The sequence below is a fragment of the Squalius cephalus genome (assembly GCF_949319135.1).
Source record: "Squalius cephalus genome assembly, chromosome: 1".
In the NCBI taxonomy this organism is placed as follows: domain Eukaryota; kingdom Metazoa; phylum Chordata; class Actinopteri; order Cypriniformes; family Leuciscidae; genus Squalius; species Squalius cephalus.
The window spans coordinates 46,677,105-46,698,503 of NC_137122.1; the positions used below are offsets into that span (position 1 = coordinate 46,677,105).

At 36.6% G+C, this 21,399-nt stretch overlaps 2 protein-coding genes across 2 annotated transcripts; both read left to right on the forward strand.

The window, feature by feature from the left end:
* The first annotated feature begins 5,329 nt into the window (after positions 1–5,329).
* hoxb10a (homeobox B10a) lies at positions 5,330–9,568 on the forward strand. The gene is made up of 2 exons (XM_079871462.1): positions 5,330–6,284; positions 7,701–9,568. Exons 1-2 carry the CDS (start codon positions 5,711–5,713, stop codon positions 7,970–7,972), a joined length of 846 nt encoding a protein of 281 aa, XP_079727588.1. The 5' UTR covers positions 5,330–5,710; the 3' UTR covers positions 7,973–9,568.
* Positions 9,569–11,997: 2,429 nt separating this feature from the next.
* On the forward strand, positions 11,998–19,076 carry hoxb9a (homeobox B9a). Its single transcript, XM_079871474.1, has 2 exons — positions 11,998–14,534; positions 17,101–19,076. Exons 1-2 carry the CDS (start codon positions 14,021–14,023, stop codon positions 17,334–17,336), a joined length of 750 nt encoding a protein of 249 aa, XP_079727600.1. The 5' UTR covers positions 11,998–14,020; the 3' UTR covers positions 17,337–19,076.
* Positions 19,077–21,399: the final 2,323 nt, after the last annotated feature.

The window sequence follows — 21,399 nt, forward strand, 5'->3', positions numbered from 1 at the left end:
AAATGTACTAGGCTACTAAAGTAGTCAAGAGATGAATTCTTGGAGGTTTGCCCTTCACAGTCCAGCAAGGTCACACCAGATTTCATTGTGGAGCCTCTGATTTGAACACGACTTGGAATTTTACGATTCTGAAAAAGGCGCTCAGTCTCTCGGTGACGACACCCACTGCGGGGTTTACGGGAAGCCTCTTTATTGAATTGTTCTCGCTCTGATAGTCATCCAGGACATTGGGCGTGTGTTCTTTGACTTAATTGTCTATTGGCGGCTGTAAAGCGTCACTGAAATACACAATAATAAAAACTTCACCCATGCCCATTGATAGAGATTGTCTGTTCGCATATAAATGGAATATTAAATTCAAAGCTTTATTAGAAATGCATTTTTTAAAACTCAGTTTACAATTATTAATTTAGGCTATGATCAGATAAGCTCATTTTTCACATCTCCGCTTTTTAAGACTTTTTTTATTAAATTTTTTATTTTTCCATCACTGATAGGCTACCTCTGTTAATTCGATAATTATTTAAAAACACAAAAATGAGATTCAGACCATCATAACATTAACTTTTAGCTGTTAAATGAGTTCACTTGTCAGTACAAGTTGGGTTCACCCCAACCGCTTGTTCCGCGGGTATGAAGTCAAATGATGAGATTATAATACAGTTTGAGAAACATGCTGACAGAAAATATTCAATTTCTCCCTTTGTTTCCATCTTTTTCACTGTGCTTGCGTTAACGTAAAGAGAACTTTTAGCTGAAATTATAGTGCAATAGCTCCATCTTGTGGTTATTATATGAAATGACACTCCCATTTGGACTTGGTCATACATTACGACATTTTCGGAATGCTGAGTGTAAGCTTTTTGGACGTGTCCACTCCAATGGCTGTTGCATGTGCCAGTGTTTTAAATATATACTTATTCTCATTCCATTTTAGCCGGCAGAAAAAAATAAAACAAATAATTAGAAGCACTGCACATAGCCTATCATGCCAGTAGCAATAGCGTAATAATAATTATTCGAATTATTGCAAACACATTTGCATAGACTAAAAAATTTAACATCCGCTTTGCGTGCATTTTAGCACATTTAGCCACACTGACAGCATGCAGTGTCTGATGTATAGTTTATGGAATATGTTTGGCCATCTAGAACCGGTCCCTCATATACAAATATTGGTGCAGCACATGGCTTCTTATTAAGCACTGGTTTCTTATTAATCTTTGACAAGGATACAAAAACTTACTGACATAATAGGCAGACTATCTAAATCAAATTCAACTGGAGCACAAGACAGAAAAGATCTGTGGTCAAATTTAAATAATTTAAAAAGGCCAGTTATCTGGTCTAGAGCTTGACACGTGAGTGATGAGGTTAGGGAATGTCTGCATTGGTCACAGCTGGTGGTAATATAGAGCAGTGTTTAGTTTCTCTTTGGCTTATGGATATGGTCTGCAGCATCCTAAATCATAAATGTTCACATATCCAGCAGAGAGGGAGGCACCCAGTGCATTTTTTCCCAGTTGTGTCAATAGAGGGTCTTGGCTGGCTTAATGCTCGTCGTTTCCCACAACTCTTTTAGCACCATTCAGTAGCTTGGCAGCAACTCAAAGTGGCATGAATATGTTATTGTTTTAAAATTTTAAGCAACAGTGCACTTAAAGTCAAAGAAACAGAGTAGGGTTTGATTACTATCTTCATACATTCAGATGAACTGTTTATTGGAAGATTCCATTAGTTTTAGGTCAACATTATCTCACGTATCTGGTTTTAATTTGACTGTTTCACATTGCTTGGAAAGTATAATGCACCACCCAACATAAGCACCATCTTGACGTTTGTTTGGGATTACGCTGCCTCCTACTGGCGAAAGAAACTCAAAACCCAACAAGTAGCCTACGCTTTGGAGGTGTTTACAATCGTAGGATGAAAAAATTAACCAATAGTGTAAGGTAACTGTTTTCCTGATTCCAAAGGTCAGAAAGATTAGCAGTTAAAAGGGAATGATTTATGAGAAGCACATTTAGAGAACAATATTCTGCAGTGCGATAAACATTTGATTTTTCACAAATATCGCTTGAGTAGCCTATAGCCTAACATTACAATTGAATTACACTATTCACTATTTTACAGTATTACATTATTTCCTGTTTAATATTAGGCTAAGACATTGGGGAAACCTCGTAATATGTGCTCTTACATGCATTTGTTTAATTCATTTTCAAGTAATTTTCTTTTCAAATAAACCCAATTTGATTATAATTCATAAAAATAACAACAACATATAGCCTATGTTCCATTTTTTTTTGTGCAATAATTGCCATAATATTCAATGCTAGCCTTTTTTAATTTTCTTGATTTTTTCGTCCTCATGATTTAGTGGAACGTCTCTGCACTAATTCCAAATCGTTTAAAGCGTTTAAAAACGTTTTTTTCCCCCAATATATAGGCTATATAGGCTATATATTCACCGAAGACAACAGGGAGTACATCTGACATTCAGAAATGAAAACATGCTGCTCTGATCAGATATATATTTATATATGTAGCTTAATGCATTTGAACTTGTAATTGTTTGCAGAACTGGCATGGATACTCGCACAGTTGTAGATTTGTCTCACCGCCAAGATATTCGCTACGCATCTTTTGAGAATTATTTGCAAAGCATTAATGGTCAACGTTTTGTCTCCAGCCTCTGCACAGATGTTTGGGAAATTATCTATTTTCTGATTCACATTGACAAATCCTTCCTCGCAGCCAATTAGCCTACTCTGTGGCGCAGTTTTTAGGTTAAGGCTTGAGATGTAAAAGTTTTGTTGTGTGTGTGTGTGCGTGGGTGTATATAGCCTACCACCAGTCTTGCATTAAGTTGCAGGTTATTTATAAAATGACACTATAATGCCACGAAAACATGATGCGTGGATTCGAAGTTCAACATGTCGCTCTCACTCTAGTCAGCACATAGCATGTGTGCATTTATTAAAAAATATTTTGTAGACTATATAGTCCAGTCGATATTTCCCATTCTTCCTGCACCTTAAACAATATCTGCTGATCCGACCAAAGAAACTGTTAATTATTCAACCACAATCTTGAACTTTAAGAGTAAAAAACAGAGTTAGCTCACTCCCTTCTCCCCTACACACACACCAGACACATGCTATTTAGAGACGGCTTGGCAGTAAAACTTTACAGCAAATGGAGTGGCTTGGTTGTCATGGCTACAGTTATACGAGTTTGACCGAAGATCCTCTCACCATTTGGAAGGGGCTAGCGATTCTGGTTGTGATTATAAAACTGGAATGTGTAGAATATAGGAAAATTCGACAAGGTTCCCTTTTTTTCTTTCTTGCTATTTGTTAGGCTACTGAAAAGGAGTCGATGAAGAAAGGCACACGGTCTCTGGGATGATCTTAAAAAGCGTAAGGCATGCCAGTCCGAAAATGTTGAATAGTTTTAGTGCAGCACGCCAGACAAAAAGTAAACAATTGCTCGAGACAGGTGATGTCAACGTCAAACATGGACATGGAAAGCCAAAGGCCTTCTCCCGCCGAAGAAGCGATTTGGATTTATGAAAACCTATTCCATTTTTCTATTATTTTTGTCCAGTTGTGAAAGAAGGTCGGCTTGAGAGCAATGTAAGTGTAGGCTACATTTTTTACATGCACTGTTTTGTAAATTATTTATTGTATATTTTTTACAATTGTAGCCATGTCCAGATTATGAATGTGGGTCTGCTCTTCTGTAAATGACATATCCAGGTATTTACCTTTTTAACATACAACATTTAACATTTTGTTGTGTGTGTGTGTGTATCATATGCGTCGTCAAATTAAACCTTTTTATCAAAGTTTTTTTTTTAAAGTTTTTATTTTCTTGAATTATCTTTTTGCACAGAAATAATTACACAATACAGAATTGCTTTACACTTATTAGGCAATACCGACTGCTGGATATTTGACATGTAGGCTAAAAAGACCTAAACGACACCCGGTAGGTTTGCTTTAGATACTATTAAGTCAATTATTCCTCTTTTATTTTTAAACGATGGACGTTGCGCGCGAACCTCAGTTATCCACAAACGGGTTTCCTTCAACCAGAAACTATAATGAAATGTTTATTTTGTCGTCTAATATCTAGTGGTTTGTGTCATAAGCAAATAACTAATTTGGTCACAAAATCCTATCCTGAAATTGAGGAAGCACGTGCTTTGGCCTTGAGGTTCACGTGGTTTCAGTGCGCAAGGAGAGCAGTCCAGTCCAGGCCGGAATATTATTCTTATAACAATAATATCTAATAATAATATTATTCGTAATATTGTAGGCTACAATTTAAGATGTAGTTATTTTTATTTTTTTAACTAATTGAAACATTTATGGATTTGTGGCTTGATGTTATATTTATTCACGACGCATTTAAATAATTGTTTGTTGTCTATCAACATTATTTTTTTTACCATGTGAAGGTAGTTAATCGACTTCACATCTCTTCATATTTATACAAATTTTAATTGAACATTGTTTATCAGAATCTAGATATTAGATTGTTAGGACAAACTCGTCCTTAATATTTTAAAGCTCTAACTTTACAGAGCGTTTGCTATAATATTTTGGTCAGTCACAGTATCTTGTTTTTCTTTAACAAAACTTAGATCCAACTAAACCATTTTACTGAAAAATATTTGACCAAAAATAAACGCTACCAACAAAGGTTGTTATTTTACCTGCAGAATCCGTTTGGTTCGTCTTATTAAAAATATGAATTAATTTTTAAAATAAATATAGTAAAATATGCAATAAGCATAAAGCTGCAGTTATGAAACCAAATTAATTAATTATTGACACCATTTATTTATTTATTATTATTATAGTAACATAAATGTATTATTATTATTATTATCATCATAATTGTTATGCTATTATTATATTATTAAATATCGGCAGCTAATAATTTTGTATTACTGTGAATAATAATAATAACATTGTGTCTACTTTTGTTGCTCATTTTAGTCTATAGATTGTCTATAAAATATAGACAATAATTTTACTTTTGATGTCAGCAAATTAAATGAATATATTTGGTTAAATATGTATTAACAATATCAAATACCTCACGCAAACCCCGCAGTGCCCAACCCAGTATTTTTTAAAAACATATATGTTTAACCTATGATTTGCAAAGACAGTGCTAAAAATGACTATTTCGTTCGCTTTGACTATAATGTTTATCTTCAATACGATTGTCTTCACGAGCCCTTTTGCCAAAATTTACACATGGTGTAGTATTGGTTTAAAAAAAAGGTGAAATCGCAGTGATTTGGGTTGGAAGCTTGATGAAGCACTTGAATTAAGTAGTTCTGCAAGGGGAGGAGCTTGCCCGTGAACCCCAATCAGTCCCCATTGAGCTCGCAGCAGAAGGAAACGTACAGCGCCATGGTTGAAAAGCCAATTGTAAGGGACACTGTTGCCTTGGCCCAAAATATGCTAAAGCAATGTCATGCTCCAAGAGATTCTCTGCGGTGATTGTCACACTGTCTGAAGGGAAATATTTCGATAGCCCAGGTATAAAGGATCCTTTGCGTGGGGCGGACGGAGGCTCACGTCCCTAGCTGGACTGCCAAGTCCAAAATAGCGGGACCACCCCAGTGTGTTCGATCGCCTTCCAGACAGTAAAGCAGATTCAGAGTCAGACATCCCCGGTCCTGTAAGCCATGGCTCTGCCGCGTCACCAGTTTCTCCATGGAGCTGTGAACTGGGATGGAGAGCACTTGAGTCCCGTCCAGGTTCCTCATGTCAGCGCGTGCCCCTTCACCGCTTCAGGTCGAAAAGAGGACCCCTTCTATTTTACTCTGGACCCGACAGGGCAAGCCAGGCAGCCTCTCGACATCTCCACATTCAGCAGATTTGTGACAGATATGGGCTCTCTGAATGGTACGGACAACCATCGCCCAGAACCGTCTTTTTACTCCGGACACAAACTCTTATCACTTAATACCGACATGGATCCAGAGAGCCCGACGCAGTCTTCCCACTCAGACTCTCAACAGTTGCCCAGTCAGTCTTTCTCCGCGCCATCCTGGTCAGAAACTGACAATAAGCCTGATACTGCGCATTATTTAGCGATGGAAAGCACTAAATACCCAAGTCAGTGGACTGAAAGCAGAACCAGCAGGAGCATCATCACCACACTACGCATCAGTCAGAGAAATAGAGACGACATAGAGCCGAATAATCTCCAGACAGACTTTACCGAGCGCGATAAAACTAACAAAGAGAAGACTCAAGGTGGGTAAACAAGGTTAAAAGAGATAGCGGTGGAAAAAGCAATCCCGTCAAAGACCAAAACAAGGTTTTATTTTTTCCTTTCCGAAAGCAATTGAAGGGTGTAGCCATTGAGACACAAAGAGAACCAGGGCTCGAAAATGAATTTATTGCACCGAATTACCCTAGACAGACTAAATTGCACGTCGTTTCTCAGAACATCAAAACAGCGGAAGGATCCATTGTCAATTGGAAACTGTAGTGTGGGCCAGGTGTGGCATTGCTTTAAGACATTTTTATTATTGAAGTGAAAAGAAGAAATGAGGCACTTCTGGCTTCAGAACCGGCGGTTTAGTAGCCTAAAAAAATAGGAATTGGTGTAGCATAAGGATATCTCTAAAAATAAAGTAACGTAGATTGAGAACAGGCATTTAAATTATATTTTGTTATTATATTTTTAGACCAATACAGTCATTACTGCGTTTTAGGGGCTACAAAACGTGGCAGAGGCCTAAATGTACACTAAGAATTGTGTGTGTGTGTGTGTGTGTGTGTGTGTGTGTGTGTGTGTGTGTGTGTGTGTCCTTGCAAACCCTACACATGGGGACAAAAAATAAAATAAAAATGTGGTTCCTATGAGGAAAACGGCTTATAAATCATTCTACGTGATGTTTTTGAAAATGTAAAAATCTTGAAAGTTTTCTGTGATGTGTAGTTCTAGGGGTAGGGTTAGTGGGAGAATATACAGTTTGTACAGTATAAAAATCCTTATGGCTATGGAAAGTCCCCATAAAACATTAAAAAACACAACGTGTGTGTGTGTGTGTGTTTGGTTTAGGTTTGACAGTTCTTTGCTATTTTCCCCATATATATCTTGAATATGTTGTTATGCATGCAGTTTATTTGTTTTGCCCAAAATGTGCAGTATTTGTTTTATTATCACTTTTTTGTATTATGAAAAACCTGGGGTTATCAAAACAGTTGAAGAAAGAACTTAGTTATTGAAAGTAACATTATAAATATGAAAACTTTAAAGGTAGTTGCTTTTAAAGCTTTTGGAATTTGAAGGCCAATACTTTTAATTTATTTTATTTTTTTTTACTTTTTTCCTTAGGATTCATCCATTTATTTATTTATTTATTTATTCAAAATATAAACGATTTAAGCCACTTTACCTGAGATAATTGCAACAAAACTACAAAATGTTTATTTGTCTTGTGCATCTTTCTCTCTCTTTCTCCTCATGTGTTACTTTTCCCTTTCTCCCCCTCTCTCTAAGCAACACAGACACAGTGCGAAGTCTGTGCTGACATTATTTCCTGTCATAAAATGTCGGACACAGCCAGGTAATGGCCGCGAGCGTCAAGCTCAGTGGCTATTTGCTCAGTGTGAAGGGCGACCGAATAATAGTCTCGTCTCTCTTTCTCTTTTTATCTTAAGACGTGACTTTAGAAAACGCTGCAAATGGCTGGCTGTCGGCGAAAGCAGGGAGGAAGAAGCGATGTCCTTACAGCAAATACCAACTCTTAGAGCTGGAAAAAGAATTCCTCTTCAACATGTACCTGACTCGCGAGCGCCGCCTGGAGATTAGCCGGAGCATAAACCTCACCGACCGTCAGGTTAAGATCTGGTTTCAGAATCGCAGGATGAAAATGAAAAGAATGACTCGAGAACACCGGACAAGAGACCCTGGCACAAGTTTCACTGTCTAATATGTTATGTAAGACGGTTAAAAAGAGCGCACAAATCATTGCAGCTATCATTCGTTGCAAGTGGAATGATGCAACTGCTACTTCTGATGGATTAACGGGAGGAAGTGATCAGTCAAAACTTACTACGGTGTTTCACAACAATGCGAGTTCTATGAGGCAAATGTAAGGGAGAAAAATGTAATACCTCGCATGAAGAACAGCAAAAGTGTAAAGAAATAAGGAAAGACGTCTTTGGCCATTCTGTGTAAGCTTGTCATATTTACACAGATCGTGTTGGTTTATTGGTGTCGTTTACGTTCTGGCCTGCTTTTTAACGACCTTATATTTTGTAATTTTCGATAGGCTATCTTTTATTTTAATTTTATTACAGGTTATGAGTGTTACACCGGTTGTTTTCTTCTTTAGACAGAAGCCTATAGGTAACTAAGAATAGTTGCAGACACACACGGAGTAAACAAAACTTCTAAAAGGGATTCCGTTGTCAGAGGAGCCGTTACATCAAGCACAGGTAGCTACTGTTGTTTTGTTTTTAATGTTGTTTGTTGTCTAGTCGTTAGATTGGCTCGACTGAAAAGGCACAAATGATCTTCTTCTTCTGAGGCATGGTTGAATGTACCTAAACTGTGATACTTAAAATTGCTGTGTTTTGAAAAGCTGTGCATTTTAAATAAAAGATTGCCCTACGTGACAACGTTTTTTCGGTATAAGACCGTGGCCAGTTTGAAAATGACCCAATTACTAATTATTACATCGGCAGTGTTTTAATTTAGTGATGTGACAGGAAGTTGTGAAAAAGTAGACATATAGTGATCAGATTCAAAGGTTGTCAAATAGAATACAAGCTTTGAATATTAAATTAGGCCTACTAATTTTTCCAATATTGTTTTATTCAATTCAAGAAATTACAGAACAACTTTTCATTACGTTTTTAGTCTTACAATTAAATGTGAAGGCATTTAGCAATTGTTAAAAAAAAAAGAAAAAAAAAAGGAACAATTTCATAACTGTAATTACGATTTTGAGCTGATTGTTATTATTTTATCAAGATACGTATAAAACGATTTTGACTAGGCCTAATTGATCTAGGATGAATAGATTATAACAGACAAGAAGACATTTGAGTTTTATTAAGACAAAATGTTTTGAAATTGAATTTGATTGATAGTTGTTGTCCTAACACTGGCTCCAAAACTATATTGTTTTTTATATATATTTTAATTTTATTAAGCTAGGGTAAAGTTTTAGCTAGATAATATATAACGTAAGTGAATCACAGATGCAAATTCTGTTGTCTCTGCATGGGATCATTTTCAAATGGAGGCAAAATTAAGCTGAAGTTATATTTACGCATCTGGATTCATTTTACGTCCTGCTTTCATCTGCACTGATTCGAATATTTCAGGTTTCAATTTGAATGGCCGAAAAAATATTCTGAGCTATGTGTAAAAAGATTTATCCGGACATTATGGAAAAGCATGTGAGCGATAGATGCTGGAAACGTTTCGGATGTTAATTTGCACTGTGAATTATATGTATTATTAAATTTGTATTGTATTATGAGATGTGCTATATTTTTGTAGGTCTCAATTAATTGAAAGTGTAATGTATAATTATAATTTTTTATTATTATTTTTACACTTTTGTTCCATGCTGTCCGAGAGTTTAAAATGCGTAAGAAATAGGCTAATCCTGAAAATATGCTGATATTGCTTGACTTAATACAGTTCCTCCTCTTTTGTCTTAGCAAGTCTTTGCTTTGGTGAACCGCCATATTGAGATCGGACAATCCCCAACGTCATTGGCCAGGCAGGGGCCTCTTTTTACAATAGGGGGCAATAGACCTTTTTATTGCCGACAGTCTGGAGAGAACCGGATATGCTTGTGAACTTAAATTACTTTATTTTCAAGCAACGTCTTTAAACAATTCACACTATTGCAGTATCTCTTTTCTCCGCAGTGGGTCAGAATGTTCCAGTTGATTTCTTGAAATTTTAGCTCTAGTGCCCTCTAATACGGTTCCTCAGTTAAACGGTGCTCTGTGAAAGGACATATAGCGCTGAAATATGAGTGCTCATCTGGTTCAGTACTTTTGGACGCTAGACTGCTGGCAGCCTTTCAGGGTCTTGCCTTTGAACACGGAGAAGACCAAGCTGGTCTGTGATTTAGGTAGTTTCAAGTTGTTGGGCTGTACGTTTAATTTCACAGGAACCTGAAACTGCCTGAATTGCTCCAGTTAAACGCACAATTGTCCGTTCGACATGGACTGAGGATACAATGTCACCGTCACTGATTTAATACTACTTGCAAATGAGCGATTCTTACGGATCATGCTAATGCTAATATTGCTGCCAAAGACATCGTGTTTTGTTTCTTTCTTTGACAGATTCCAAACTAAATACCTGGCATTTACAGAATATTCATGTGTAACTATCACTGATATGTATTTTTTAATGATGAACACTGTAGTTTGTAAATCATTTCACCCACAGCAGCATTTCTTCGAAAGTTTTTCCATTTGAACACTGGTCTGTTTTTACTCCGCGCGGCGAGTTGAGTCCTGTACAATTTTAAAACATATTTTAAGTTATAGAAATTCTAATACAATGCTCATTTATATGTTAGACTGTTCTATAATATAATATTTAGAACATTTAATATTAATTAATTGTGGTCATCTGTGAAATTTGGAATATAATATAGGCTACACGCACATATATATATAAACACGATACCTCTAGAGAGCTGTGTAGAAATTTGGTTATATAATTACGTTTGTAGGTTTAGGTGAGTATTTTTTGTACTTATCTGATTTGTTGACTGCTGTCTCTCTGGTTTGTGTATGCTGGTATTTTCACATAAAGCTTTGGCTGTTACACGTTAGGCCTACTGCCTGCCAGTTGAATTTTCAACAGATCGTTAAAAATACAAATAATTTTAAAATGTACATTTTAATATACAGAGAACAATCATTTTGCTAAAACAATACAATCTTGACACACACACATCATATATATATATATATATATATATATATATATATATATATATATATATAGGCTAAAAAAAAAATATATATATATATATATATATATATATATATATATATATATATATATATATATAGGCTATATATATATATATATATTTATTTTTTTTATCTCAACACTGAGATATTTAGAAATTAGTAATATAAGTTTATAAATAAAATACGTTTAGAACATACCATTTTTGTCGTTTTGGAGGTTGTTGTGTTAAGAAATACGCGATTAATGACTAGAATGTTTGCCATATAGGCTTTATCATATAATAACTTTGATTAACTCATTAGAGCAGTTTGGAAGAACTTGTACATAAATCCTCTTACATTTACATTTGGTAAGGATTTCAGTTTGTGTGGTAGCTAACGTTTGCAGAGTGCCTGCTTGTGGTGGCAAAAAAAATAGCGGGCAACAATATTCTGACAATTAGTCAATAGGCTATCATTGCTGAAATCATTGATATACAAGCGAAAACTATAGAATTTGTTTTTATTATGTATTTTACGAATGCTTACAATTGGTGCCCCACACAAAAAGCTCTGCGTCAGTTAAAGGTGAGACGTGCAGTTTGACCTTCTAGTTAAGGTCCACATTGAATAAAAGAAGAGACGTGCTGTTACAAACAGTTATGCAACATAGTTAATATTAAGGCATGCATGGTTCCTATACATTAATCTATTTTTTTTGATGATGCGTTGAGTAGGCCTGCTTGAATAAATCTGAGGACAAAATATCTAACATAGCCAGACTGTGGACAAGATACTGAGTCATGCACAACAACTAAAATACCTTAACCCTCCCTATAACGATATTCAAAAATTAGTCCTTACATGTTAGTCTTGTTAATAGTTGCATATTTGCGTATTCGTGCTCTCAGTATTTTGCCTCTCAATGTTGCTATATATTTACACACACACACACACACACACACACACACACACACACACACACACACACACACACACACACACACACACACACACACACACACACACACACACACACACATATATACATATACATACATACATATAGATATAGATATAGATATAGATAGATAGTCTCTCATTTATTTATTTATTTATTTATAGGAGTATGTGGAAAATAAATAGCTAAATAAAATCAATGAAAAAGACAGCCTACTCGAAACACAAGTTTCAGCACTAAAATAAATACTTAGACATTATACATCTCATTTTGTTAGAACATCACTTCACAAACTTTAAATAGCTTGATAGTAGGCCTATATGGTATATGTTCCACAGTATTTAATTATTCCGGATTCAGTTTCAATATTATGTAATGAAATACGATCTAAATCGATGTGTAGCATTCAATGTAAATTTTTGAGATTGTGTTTCCCTCTGTGTTATTCCAACAGAAGGCAGAGTTTCTTGAATTCATAACGTGTGGCAATGCGCCGCTGATGTTTTTTTCTCCTCTCTTTTTTTTCTCCCCCTTTTTTTTTTTTTTACAGGGTGTTGTTAAATGCCTTTTGAAAAGGCTAGGTTATGATTTAAGTATATATAGCCTTTCCTGATGTAATTACCACTTTAGTGGTTTTAGTCATTCTATAGCGCAACTTATTGCACAAATGTATCTCATTATGACATTGTTTACGCATGGTTAAGCAAGTGGTTAATAAAATTAGCACGAAGCCAAGTATAGCCTATCTAAAGTCACAAAGACTTTCAGGTTTCAGACTTTTTCTTGTTTTTTTTTTTCTTTTTCTTTTTTCTTTACTCTGTCTAATGGCTCTGTAATTCAGAAACAAAATATGCTACTGGTCCTTTTGCTGAAGCACAACAGCACCATATAGACTCGATCATTAATTTGTTTTAAAGGGAAAACTGTTTATTGGACACGACCAAGATGCATAGCAAGTGCTGAAATCACTGCATTATATTGATGGTCCCAAGACATTCACAACAGACAGTGAAATCCTCTCAAAAACGTGTGACCTTTTTTACAAGCGTAATTCAGAATTTCTTCCACAAAATGTTGCAGAGAGAGTAGAATGATCGTGTGTGTATTTTAATAAAGCATCACAGTGATCAAATAGGAAAAAAACCTGTTTATTTTGAGTGTGTGAAATGAGCGACTGGATGGAATACTGCAGCGGAGTTGTTCACGATCCTCGCCACAGGCAGTATATCAGGCCTATAAAAACCAAAGCTGCCTGATGTAGTATTTTATTATAGTATTAAACGACCAAAAAAGTTCAAGTAGTTTCTTCCATAAATACAAGGGGATTGTCGCACGGTGGTGTTTAATACCCTCGTTAAGAAAAAAAATGACTGTTAATTTCCCAATAAAGCTGTTCATTATCTCAACGTACTCCTATTACTCCAAGAAGGAAGAGGTTTGCTCCTTGGAGGTTTACAAGTTTAAACACGTGGGGGGTATAAAATATTTTAGGGGAAAAATGAGTTTTTGTGAATTCCTGTTAAAATCTCTTTAAATTGTCATGAAATAATTGTTGTCATACATTTTTATTAAGTAAATATGATAAAGCTTCCATTCAGCTCGTATAATGTAGATCACATTTTAATACCACATCAATTCATTGGGGAAAAAATGTTATCTTACTTATGATTGTGGGCCATTGCACCCCGCATATGCATTTTTATACATAACGTCAAAAACGTTTCATAATTTAAGCTGACATTTTCTAGACTGCTGTAGATATCTGGAGATATATGGACACACTCCCATTTTGCATATTGCATAAACAAGACAATTTATTTAGATGGGAAATATAGAGAGCTCGAGAGGAGGAGAGCTTCGTACAGCCTCTTGGCGGATTGATTTACACCCCATTGACGCTTTATCAGGCTCGCGAAAAAAGTCTGACCAATCAGTTCGCTCGGAGCGCACACCATAGCAGCCCGGCTCTACTTTGTTGGCGAGCGAGTAGAGAGGAGTACCGTAAAGAGGGGAGTAAAGCACATTTCTATTGTAGCCTACATGTTTTTTCTTTAATGAACAGTACGTTATATAATGTCCGAGAATGTCCATTTCTGGAACTCTAAGCAACTACTATGTCGATTCTATCATAAGTCATGAGGGAGAAGATCCGAACGCGTCCCGCTTCTCCAATGTACAGTACTCCAGCGCTAGACAACCGGGACCCGGCGAGCATCCCGAGTTCCCCTCTTGTAGCTTCCAGCCCAAGCCTCCAGTGTTCAGTTCGTCATGGAGTCCATTCAGTTCCCACGCGTCCAATGGCTTACCCGCGGTCTACCATCCCTACATACCGACGCAGCCAGTGCCTTCAACGGATACTCGATACCTCCGCACATGGCTCGACTGTGCACCGAGAGCAGAGCCGCTACCCGGGCAAGGACAGGTCAAGATGGAGCCGCTCCTGGGACATCTCGGGGAACCACCAAAACTCGTTGGGCAGCATGAGTTTATCTTGGAGTCCTCTACAGCACGGGAGATGAATTCTGGTCACAGCGCCGGATTTGAAGACAATAAGGACATATGCGAAGGCAGCGAGGACAAAGAGGGACCGGATCAGAGTAAGTTATAAACCTAGGAAGTGAACACTCTGTAAAGCGTTTAATGCTGTCATAAAACTAGAACAAAGCAACGGAGAGCAACAGACACCTCACGCAGCCAAGTATGATCATGTGGGATTTTCAAGTTTTCGCTAGCATACAGGGACTCTTTTTAAAATCGAATCTGTGTTTTCCCCAGATTTGTCTAGCATGGCTCTGATTTAGCCATGCTATATCATCGCTGACGACTGTTTTGATTTTTGCCCATTTAGAGTCATGCAGCGATTTCACACAACTATAAAATCACCTTTCATGTTTCTAAATCATATTATTTGCGCTTATTTCATTCTTATTAATTTCCTATGCTTGTATTCCTTCTCGTTCTGTCTCTGTTAGAGTCGCTTATTTGCGCGTCAGTGCACTTCAGTGCACCAAGCAGTTTTAGGTCGGGCTGTAAATAGCTTTTTTGTGCAGTGACTCGCCAAAGTGTCTCTTGGTTATACTAAATAGTGCAAATGTTTGTTAAATGTTTAGTATCTCTTGGCTGGCAAGAATAGGCTATTTTAAAGTTTATTAGTTTTTCATCTGAATCCTTAAATAATTAATTCTATCTAAATCTATTTATGTGAATATTGACAGTTTATAATCTCTGAAGACCAGGTATGGTTTAAAACATCACAAAATAAATTTGACTAATGCACGAATATTGGTTTTTAAATAAATATCTGGCTGCTGGGGGGGTTGTATGTTTCCCCCAGACCTGTTTGCGTGTTCTTGAGCTCCCTCAAGAGTGGGGTTTAGCCGGTGCAGAGAATAATCCAAAGCATAATTCTCGCTCATGACCATGGAGACATGTTTATTGCTGAAGTATTCCAGCAAGTTTAGAAATGCAGCTAAAATCTTAGAGATTTGTTAAACGATCGTTTTCTGTCTGGATTAATTAGAAAAAGCTATTGATTTTAATCCATGAAATAGGCTGTGAACTAATGGAATTGTGCGCAATAGAAATCCCCAAATGTACCCCGGGCGGCATTCCAGAGTAAACTGTAGGCAAAGAAAATGATGTTGGGAGTCACAATTCTCGTTTGTGCTCATGGCTGCCTATGAGAAAGAAAAAGTTATAGCCCTCAAGTTTATTAAGTTATCAGAGGAGCCAACATCCCCATCAATCGTACTGAGCTATTTGGGAAATGTTGCGTTAAATTCGTAATACGATTCAATCCAAACATGGACAAATTCATTAAAAAGGGCCCTAAGGCCCGAGGTCGATTGTCTTTGAAAACGTTTTTGATCAAATTGCCTATGGGGCATTCAATGAATCTCTAAACTTTGTGTAACTGGTGCGTTTTGGTTCATTTTTCTTAGTGGAAACACACGTCACTTCACATCATAGTCTGACCCTCTAGTGTTTCATTGTTAGGGATCATGTCTCGGACCTGTCTCGTAAGTCGCAAGTCACAGATCTGTCCGCAAGGCCTGTAGTTGACATGACACACACATTAATCGTTTTATAAGCGTGTATGTCATTCCATCATTATAAAAATACAATTGCGTCATAAGATTTAGGATATCCTAGAAAGTTGATGTAGCCTGCATGTCTTGTGAATGTCTTGAGGCAGAAGCGATGGAGTTACCGCGCATAAGATGGGAAACATCCACAAGTGCTTAAAGGGGATGCTTGGCTTTTTCTAACCTGCTATAGCATTCGCCTTCAAAAACGGTTTGAGGCCCTGAAAATTGAGTTATGAGCCAAAGTTGAAGGTTTTTCATGCAACGGTAGTGTGAAGCACAAGCATTTAGAAGATGTGCTTCTGAAAATATTCCCTTGACGTCACTGAACCCACAGGTACAGAAGACATGCACAAGGTGACACGTTCATTTTTGTCATTATAGCGAATCTCGAGTCACTGTATCATTCAGCTTCTAAATGTGCATGTTGACAAAAGCCAGCACAACGGAATTTTTTTAGCCTCCCATCTGCATTCCCGAGCAAACCACTGAGGGAAAAGACGCCTCGTTAGAGATGCTCTTCCTCCATAATTCATCCCACATTTCTCCCTAAAAAGGAGATAATCTAATGTCACATGTGGCCACATTTTACTGTGCATTCCAGTATGCTTAAACTCCAGCAGAGTTCAAAATTCAATATTTTTCCTCTGAGTCGTTCTCTTATATATATTTTTAAAGAAATCTTTGCTTATCAAATGAACTCATGGTCACGCTTTGACATTCTCCATTGCAGGGAGATGCATGATATAGACTTTCACAGGTGAACTTAGATGGCAAAGTTGTAGGCTACACCGTATTTTGTACAAAGTTGTTGCTTATGGTGGTGGCTAGAGTAAATTTATGAAAATCTCAAGTTAATAATTTGAAACTGCATTGCTTTCCTCATTATTTTCATAAATCAAAGTGTTGGTTTTCATGCATTTATCGGGGATGGCGCCTAGAGCACTTTATTTTAGTAATATTGATCGTCTACGTGAAGGCTGGAAGTTTGAGTGCATTGTGAAATGTTTCATGTTTCAAATTAGAATCTGTACTAACATTATGATCTATGCTTCTTGCTTTTGACTGTCATTTGCAGACGACCCATCTGCCAACTGGTTACACGCCCGATCATCCCGGAAGAAGCGATGCCCATACACGAAATATCAGACCTTGGAGCTAGAGAAGGAATTTCTGTTTAATATGTACCTCACGCGAGACCGGAGGCACGAGGTAGCTCGCCTGCTGAACTTGACTGAGCGACAAGTAAAAATATGGTTCCAAAACAGAAGGATGAAAATGAAGAAAATGAATAAGGACCAGCCCAAAGAATGATAACGCAGACTGGTGCCAGGCGTTCAAGCCTTCTACAAAGAGTCTTTTAAATCTGGAAGCTGATGCAAGAGTGTTTTACTGCATCAAAATGAAAACGCACTGCACACACCATTTTCCGTATGACTGGACAGTGTTAAGCATAGAGTATAAGGAAGAGGTGAAACGATGCAGAGGAGGGGGAAAACGTCGTGCCATCTTTCCCTACTTTTATTGCATTTTATGACTCGTGTGAAAGAAACGAACACTTCGTCAGGAAATAAACAGGTGATAAGGAACTGGTTTCAACAGGACAAGAACAGCTGAAAAATTGTGCTTTTGTAAAGTTGTTCTCTATAATTCTGCATTTTTCATCATTCCTTTTGCCATGGACGTGTGCTGATAATGTATTTTAAAAACATAAGCCTCATTCAAAATACAAGGGAAGTTCTGCTTATCAGTAAAGCATGTTCACTTGTTTGTTAATCGACGTGAGCTCTCTTTTACATTATTATTATTGTTATAATTATTATTTTTATTATTATTATTATTATTATAAGAGGAGAATAAAACAGCCTTTTGCTCGTTTAGTCTATATCGTGAAGCAGTTATTAAAGCGTGCATATGCTAACGGGGTTTTAAAAACCTTTGAAGTTTACTTAATACTTTCCTCTTGACATTTACGTGTGTGCAAAGATCAATGGTAGATGCACGTAATACAATCTGTTGGTTGATTAGAATTTAAGGATACTAATAATAATAATTTCCAAATTTGCCCTCAGATCTTTAGCTACGTTAAACAGTAATACGTCTAGAGCCTCGTTTGGGGTTCAAATGAAAAATCAAACTGAATTAAACACATTTGAGTTGTTGAATTGAGTTGTTTTACCTTATCATTTTCAAATATCCCGAAATAATCCTTTTGAGAATTAGAGTGCAGGTTCCGACTGTAGCCTATGTATTTGTAGCGTGCCAGTAACCATAGAATTAATTCGTGCTTAAATGTGTAACAACCTTTAATACAGATTCGGTCGCAGTTGTTTACATAAATTTGCGCATGCCTCGTATTGTGTAGTTTTCTTATGTAGCCTACGTGTTATTGGAAACGCTAGTATTAATTCGAAGTTGTTTTATGTGCAGTCTTAAGGATTGTAATTTTAATTTATTGTAAATAGGTTAATAGTTTTGTTTTCTTTTCAATGGAATGTTTTATATGTTGTAAAAATTCATACTTGAATGAGCTGATACACGTAACCTTTTAATTTTTCTATTTTGTTTACACGTTCCTTGTATGTCCAGAATCATGCCCGTTGTACATTGTCAGTGATGTTTTTTTTCTGTATTTAGTCGCTCCTTCCTATTGCTTTATTGCTTTAGAGAAATGTTTTATGTTTTTGTGTGATTTGACTTTACTGAAATCGAGCGAATCTATCTTCAAATGTCAAAAACTCCTTAAATTGTTAGTGGCCATTAACTCAACTGTTTCCCATTTTCTTTGACGCACGTCTAGTCAGGAACACACACAGGCTTTTTGTGCTATTTGCTAACGCTTGTTTTCTGGCTTCTGAGCATTTATTAAAATACAAATAGAGACATCGCTAGATTTTAAAGAACATGCAAATACCTTATTTTACCGGCAACACAACGTCTAAATTGTGTTTTGTTCAGGACTGCTCTGTCTCTTTTTGTGTTCTTGTTTTGTTGTTAATCTGTGCTATTGCACTGTTGATGCTGGACTCATTAAAAGTTTACATATAGACCACACACAGATATTGTCATTTCTATGGACACAACAAATAGGCACGTTGGTGAAAGATACCCAAATACAATATGATTTATAATTTAATGAGTTTTTTTTTTCTAAATGAGTGCACATTCTGTCTTCTGTATCATTGCAAAAAGAACTCTCTCGAAACCTAAAAATCCTTCATTTAATTAAAACAAAGGAACGTGGCTACGCATATGTGTTATCGATACTACCCAGACACATGGACATATATACTGTGCATACATTTTGGTTAAATTAAAGTATTCTCTGCTTTTTTATAACAGCATGTGACAAATTGTACCCTGTTTGGTATTCTTTCCAATGCTTTTGATTGTAAACCACCCCAAACTCTATCTCGTCCTTTTGTGCTATAGGCTAGTAAGCGACATGCTGTAGTGCTCCGTTTTAATGTTTACTGCATTTTATAATGCGAGTCATATGTTGTAAATATGCTATCTGAGCTCGAGCATTCATCTTGAGTCAAAATGAAGAAACGTGCAGCTCATATGTGGAAAGAAGAATGACTGAGAAGAACCATGACTCATCTTTGCTTTGGCTCTCTTCTTAACGTATTATTTGATTCCCTTGTGATATTAGTGATGTTATATTTGGCTATACCGAATCCTCCAGATGCAAGCTATGCATCAAGAACCAAGAAGGATATTTTGCGACGTATAATAAATTATGTAAACTAAAAGGGATAAGACAGGCTAGGTCTAGCCTTTATTTTTCAGCATGTGGGTTGAAGTTCTAGATTCTCAACAATGTAAGACCCGAGGCCCACTGTTAGCAACAAAAGAAAAACACTGTAAATGCAGTGGCCTAATTTGGCGGTATTTTGGAGTGTTTGTTGTGAAATAAAAAATAAACGGATTTTAGGATAGGACGCAATTGCGAAATGAAAAAGGAGACGGCATTCAACAGATTGTAATCATTAAATATTTTTGAAGACATTGCCAGTTGTCCTGGCTCACAGATGTTTTCACGAATGCCTATTCGTCACATATTAATTCAGCATGAGTCTGTCCTGATGATTACGGGGGTGAGGAGTTATTTTGAGTCCTGCCACACCATTAGCGCCCTTTATTTTGGTGTTTTGAAAGGAAACAAACTGCAGCAAGGATGTGCGCTCGATGTTCGGAGGAAATGGGAAGTCGACTGTCATAAAAAAAGAGAAAGAAATTCAATGTGGTGTGCCGCAATAAAATAATATGACTGTAATAAAACTTTATAGGGTATAAATTTCTGAAGGTTAAGAACTAAATGGCTGTAAAGCAAACACTACGCGAGAAAAAAAAGAAAGAAAACGTGAAAAACGTTTCAAGCTTCTAATAACTGTAAGGCAAAATAATTTGCGTAAACACTGTGTCCCCGTTGGGGGAGTCTGTGTTTTTTTTTCTTCTCTTCTCTCGCATTTGTCGTTTATTGTGAACAGCGTTTGTTCTTCAGCCGTCCAGATTCCTTACAGAGTAGGGGGTCGGGATGGGTGAGATCTGGACTTCCACATGAGAGCCCTGAGTCCAATTCAATCGACGCCCACCCTTTGTTCCATTTCCGAACTCACTGTAGTCCTTATAGCGGGCCATAAACTGCCACAAAAAGGATTTCTGGCGAGACGTCTGGGATGACCAACGTTAATTTGTTTACAACCTTTGGGACCGGGATCGACTTCGCCATTTTGTAGGCACACATCCGATTGTGTCTTGGTAACAAAGGCCGGTTGCTATAGAACAAATATTTAAATTTCTCTAATACAGAACCGTCCTTTACATTACATTCTCTAGCTATGTAGGCTATTATATATCAAGGTTATTGTGTTTATTACAGGCCTAGTTGCTGAATTATAAACATAAATAAAATGTGAAGAATTATGGAAATGGTAATGATGTGTGGTTTTGTTGTTAGGGTGCGTTGTCAATGATGTAAATAACCATGCAATAAAGCTTTCGAAAAAATCTAAATATTTTTTTCTTTCTTTTAACAACATTAATATCTACAATTGATCTCTGTGGTCGGAAGCTTAAAGACAGTCATTATTGACAACTAAAAAAGGGAAATAAACGTGATGATGATGATTACTAGTCGTAAGCTAGTTGAAGTATTTTCGTGATGATGCTGGTACAGTGCAAAGTGCACAGCCCAAATAAGAAAAGTAAGGATTTATGCATGGAAATGTTTCATCGTGGGCTGAATATTAAATTATATTTATATTTAACAATGTCAATGTGTAGCCTATGAAATTAAAACTAAAAAGCAGCAGCATCAACATATTATTATAACAATTATTATTATATTATTAGTAGTAGAAGTAGTAGTAGT